This window comes from Apis dorsata, unplaced genomic scaffold (assembly GCF_000469605.1).
Source record: "Apis dorsata unplaced genomic scaffold, Apis dorsata 1.3 scaffold_683, whole genome shotgun sequence".
In the NCBI taxonomy this organism is placed as follows: Eukaryota; Metazoa; Arthropoda; class Insecta; order Hymenoptera; family Apidae; genus Apis; species Apis dorsata.
This window is the reverse complement of record NW_006263864.1, coordinates 48,629-54,338: the sequence shown is the minus strand read 5'-3', so window position 1 is coordinate 54,338 and position 5,710 is coordinate 48,629. Positions and strand designations below refer to the sequence as shown.

The 5,710-nt window shown below is 33.4% G+C and overlaps 1 protein-coding gene across 2 annotated transcripts; it reads left to right on the top strand.

The window, feature by feature from the left end:
• Positions 1–2,367: 2,367 nt before the first annotated feature.
• Positions 2,368–4,878, top strand: LOC102674316 (probable tyrosyl-DNA phosphodiesterase). 2 transcript variants are annotated; one of them, XM_031513653.1, is made up of 6 exons: positions 2,368–2,395; positions 2,471–2,554; positions 2,671–3,757; positions 3,855–4,397; positions 4,461–4,665; positions 4,739–4,878. In XM_031513653.1, the coding sequence occupies exons 1-6, from the start codon at positions 2,368–2,370 to the stop codon at positions 4,871–4,873; spliced, it is 2,082 nt and encodes a 693-aa protein (XP_031369513.1). In that variant the 3' UTR covers positions 4,874–4,878. The 2 variants fall into 2 exon arrangements, with proteins under 2 accessions (XP_031369513.1, XP_031369514.1); XM_031513654.1 differs by lacking the exon at positions 2,368–2,395 and having other exon boundaries at positions 2,674–3,757.
• Positions 4,879–5,710: the final 832 nt, after the last annotated feature.

Below are 5,710 nucleotides of genomic sequence, written 5' to 3'. Positions count from 1 at the left end.
GCCACGGCGGATGGATCGCTCGCGGCGCGGTCTGGGCGGTGACTGAGCGGATCGAGGCGTCTCGACGCACGGCATCTCTCCCACCCCTTCTCCTCACATCCTGCAAGCCTGACCACTTTTCGGTCGTTCCGTTGTCCGCCTTCCACCTTCCACCGCGTGACATTCGACGCGCTGCTGTTATTTATTCCGTACATACGCACTCCCTACGAGAGTATTCCTTTCGGCTTAATCCTCGATATTGAACGAGGAAATCCCCCGCAAGTCGTTTTCATAATGTCCCGACCAACGAATTAGAAAACGACACGAAACGGCACGCGGGAACGTGGAACGACCGGTGATAAGGATTATGGCGCCTCGTTCCCCATCGTACGTTCGTGGACGGCTCCCTATGAGAATGTATCGCCGGTCCCCTTCAACGGCTAATAATCTTAAATGGTGTTTAAGTTTTATCGTCAAACGATCAGGAAGGGCTTATAATGTGAAAATCATGATGTTTATGTTATGTCGTTTAAGTATACACGGGATTGGAATATTTGATAAGTTAAAATGTTCAATTTGCCGCATCGATGGGAATCACGAAGAAGAAGTTTGGAAGGTGAATCAATGGTAATTCAATTTTCTCCAATCCTGCCGCCTTTTTTCTTCGTTCTGTCCAAACTGTCCAGAAAGTCGGCAATCTCCTGAATAAGCTTGTCCCCCTTTCGTTTTCTCGTTAATTCTATCCGCGCCGTTCTCGAGCAAAATGAACGGACAGTGTTGAGAATAAAATGAATAACGAGAATAAGATTTTCGCGGGATAACGAGAATCGATGCTGCGAAAGATGAAAAATGCGAGCAGCCGAGAAAAATAAAGTGTCTCGTTTGTTACTGAACGTGTAAATGTTTTAGGAGAAATCGTGTAAATGTTCAGATATGAATATCGATGCTATATTCGATTAATCTTTATTCGATCATGATTGTAACGAATAAAATTAATGATGAATAAAGAAAATAATCTTTTTAAATTTCATAATAATTGCCAAAGTATTTGGAAAAGTTTTTCGTTTCATTTGTTCAGTTTAACGTTATAAAGAGAATATGTATTATTCGAAACGAAAAAATTAATTATTTTGATAAAGAGTATAAGTAATTTTACGTCTACGTCTATGAACGAACGAAGAATTAATCTTTATATCAATGAACACTTTACGAAAAAATTCGAACTCTTTCATCTAGTAGTCTATTCGCAAAATATCCACTTTCACGATTTTTTTAATCAAATCATGTAAATTTGATTAAAAATATTTTAAATCGGTGAATTTTTTTAATCTCTTTCTCCAGACAACTTCATCTTTGAATGGCGGTCGAAAACATTCTATCCCACTGATGTGACTTTAATTTAATCAGTTCAATACCGGTGGCTGTTCCTATAAATTATGCGCATGCATATTAAACGAATTAATTTTTAAATCCGTTTCGCGATTCTTTCCACGGCCGCTAATTGTTCTTGCAAAAATGGAAATGCATCGACACAATTCTCTTCCAAGTGGCGCTCGCGGAGCATCAAGTACGTCGAGATGCGGTCGGTAAGTTTGCTCGTTGAAATTTAACTCTGGTGCTCGATACCAGATCGGTTAAGGACGCGTTGTTACGCGTCGAGACGCTCTTAATCCTTTCCCCGTGAGAGGCCATATCGTTCTTTCTCACGATTTATTTTTCCTCGATTCTTTTATCGAGAGACGTTCGTTCTAATATCTCGTATTTAAGATTCTTAAGACGATATCGGAATAAATCATTCGAATTTCGGTTTCTTTTTTATCATTTTATATCGTGCTATTTGATTAAATTTATCGACTTACCTGTTTTGTTTCTTGATTTTCGATTGTTCGACGTTAAAAACATCTCAGATCTGGTTGATGATTGATTGGACGAAACGAAAAACCGTGTTGAACGTGTTCCCGCCATTTTGATTAATAAATTTGGCGCTTATAAAAACTCGAGAAATATATAATCACTTTAAGACAAAAATTGAACGCATAATGTTACGTATTTGTATTATTCCAACTTGACGCGAACAAATAAATGTATTGTAAAGAATTGTAATAATAACACTTTATATTAATTCACGTTATTTTCCATTCCACTTCTTCAAAACGATTTTTCAGACGCACTACTCTTGAGAAGTTTAGATCAAGACTAATTTCAATTTGAACTACACTTGCGCCATATCGATTACAGCACCATCTAGTCGTTTTTGTCAGCTATTTGAAAGAATAATTCGTCGAATAAATTTTAACAGTATTACGTGTAATTAATTCATATAAAATCTTAAATCTAATATTATTTATTCAGTAACAACGTTCTTTATGAATTAAATAAAAATATAGAATGGCAACAAGTCTTTGTATTAATAATGGTAAAAAAATGCGATTAATTTTAAGGTTAAGATTTAATCTTTCACAATTTAAAAAATTATGTTATTTCGTACAAGTTCCAGAAAAGAAACCGTGTCCTTACATGGAAAAATGCTATCGAAGAAATCCGATTCATTTCAATGAAATGTCACATCCACATTGTACGTACTATTTGCTTTTAATCTAATATTGATCTGATTAATGCGATAATCGTGATGATATGCATCTAATAAGCCAAATTCAATCGTGATAAAGAACAGTATATATTGCATTTCAGTAGAAACAATTGTAAAAAAACAATTAGAAGGTGAAATACAAGTACCTGAAAAACTTGATTTTGAATGTTCTGATCGATCTCTCTTGTTGGATCAATTGAAGATTTTACAAATAATATTAAGAAGAGAAAAAGCAGGAAGTGATTCTTCGATCAAAGAATTAAATTCTAAAATAAGTAATACCAACATAAAAATGAAAAATGAAAATAATACTATGAATAGTCAAGATTTAAAAGATAAAGTAGAGAAACATAAGCAAATAATGCTTCAAAGAAGAGAAAATAAATTGAAAGATATGGATGAAGAAGCAGAGGCGCTTTTTAAAGCTTCCAATGATAAAAAAAATAAGGATCAGTATAAAGTTTCTAAAATGAAAGAGGATTTAGATAGTCTTAAAATAATGGAAGAAAGCGTAGAGAAGAATTCTTCTCAAGAAAAAAAGAGAGATAATAGTGATTTTCAAGATAATGAAAGGCATAATAAGAAATCAAAATCAAGTCATAGCAAACATGCTGAAACAGATGAAAAATATGATTCTAGAAATAGTCAAGAGCAATCAAAAGAACCATCTTTGATAAAAGTATTTCAATCGTGCAAATCTACAAGAGAGAAAGCAATTAAAATGATGAAGAAGCATGGATATGAAACATGTTTATCGTCTTTGGTTGAGCCAGGAAATTTTGCCATGAAATATGCTTGTTCAGCACCGTATCATATATTTTTTTCAACAATTAATAGATCAAGAGAAACGTACGATCAACCATTTTCTATAACACTTCCTGAAATTCTAGATATTAGTTTAGGAGAAATAGTAAACAGCCTCCATATTAATTTTATGGTTGATATTGGATGGCTACACGTGCAATATATGTTGGCTGAACAAAACACAAATATGTCCATTTTACTCGGAGAAAGAGTAGATACAGGACCAGTGGGTTCAAATGTTACCATGTTTTATGTAGATATGCCAACAAAATTTGGTTGCCATCATACCAAAATTATGATTTTAAAATATAAAGATGACGGAATACGAGTCGTGGTATCTACCGCGAATTTATACATGGACGATTGGGAGAATAGAACGCAAGGGTCTGTCTTTAAATAAATTTAAAGATTATTTTTTGTATTTGTTTTAAAGAGGAAAGAATCTTAATGAATAAATGATTGCTTCAATTTTGTTGACTAGAATTTGGATATCACCGCATCTTCCACCATTGTCAGAATCTGCAAATTCCAATGAAGGAGAATCACCGACGGGTTTCAAGAAGGATTTAGAACGCTATTTGAATAGATATAGACAGCCAGGTATAACAGAATGGACTTGTGCTGTAAGAAGAGCAGACTTTTCTTCGGTAAACGTATTTTTTTTGGCTTCTGTTCCGGGGAGACACACGGATATGGAATATGACTCTTGGGGACATAGAAAATTAGGTTCCATTCTTTCCAAACACGCTAAATTACCACCTGATGCACCCCAATGGACATTGGTTGCTCAGAGTTCGAGTATTGGTAGCTTAGGTCCTAATTACGAGACTTGGCTTCAGAAAGAAATTACATCCTCGATGTCGAAAGAAAATCCAGTAGGTTTAAAAAGTCATCCGAATTTCCACTTCATTTATCCGTCTTTAAACAATTATAAACGAAGTTTTGATTGTCGAGTTGGATCTTGTTGTCTACCGTACAGTCTTCAAACACATTCAAAACAAAAATGGATAGAATCGTACATGTAGTAAGTTTTTAATGTCTATTTACATCACTGATTTGATATGTTTATATTTAACAATTTTTTCAGTCAGTGGAAAGCCAAACAAACTGGCAGAGATAAAGCAATGCCTCATATAAAAACTTATACAAGAATCTCACCCGATTTGAAAAGAATACCTTGGTTTGTCCTCACTAGTGCTAATTTAAGTAAAGCAGCATGGGGGACGGTTGGAAAAAATTCTCATTATATTATGAATTACGAAGGAGGTGTTGTATTTATTCCAAGCTTTATTGTATGTAAAAATTTTGTTATACGTATACATTTTATACATGAACAAAGATGTTCCAAACACATATTATTTATAGACTGGATCATCAACGTTTCCCATAAAGGAAGAAGAACCTGGTGTTCCAGTTTTTCCTATTCCATACGATCTGCCATTAACTCGATACGAAAAAAATGATTCGCCGTTCGTTATGGAATTTTTTTCTACCGAATAATAAATAAAAATTGTTGAATATCGAGAGAGATATAGTACGAATATTTTAATTTATTTATTGATTCTATATTATTTTATATTTGTCTTCTATATTTTTTTAAAGCAGAGTTTCGAGCAATGATGTACAAATAATTTTTTTATAATAATAAACTATATATAATAAATTAAATGCGATACTAACTTCTATGCTTCTACGCATAACATGTAGAAAAAAAGCAATGGTATAATTATGTTTGAGGGCTAAAAGCTAAAAGTAGAATGTAATTGTTCGGTAAAACTTCCGGTAGACTAATAGAAATTTTACGACGTCTGCAATTCCCACGTTGTACGTGACTTATTTATTAATTCGATCGTGATTCGTGCCGATTTCGTGGTTGCTCGTTCGCGGATCACGTGTTTTCCATAAAACATCAGCAGGAAAGCGTTTTCTGACCAGCTCCTTTTTGATGTAACATAGTATTGTTCGTGCATGTCTCGCCTTCAAATAACGTTTGATGAAGCTTCATTTGCTCTTCTCCTCCGTATCAATTACACAAAGCGTACGTTAAATTTCGTAAAGTAAATTCACGTAATGCCAAGAAATAAAAAAATTTTTATACTCTTAAAAAAAAAAAAACGAAGAGTAATAGCGAGAAAAAATTTTCGACGATAAAGATAAAATCGTACTCTGTTTTCTTTTTATGAAAGAAGATGTTATAAAATGTGGTCTTGTACAAAAGATTATTTATAGTATATATTTTTTTTATATTATATTACGTCAACATATATGTTAATATTTACTAATAATTGTCAATAATTAATTAGTTTATTATTATATAAATATATAAAAAGTACGTAC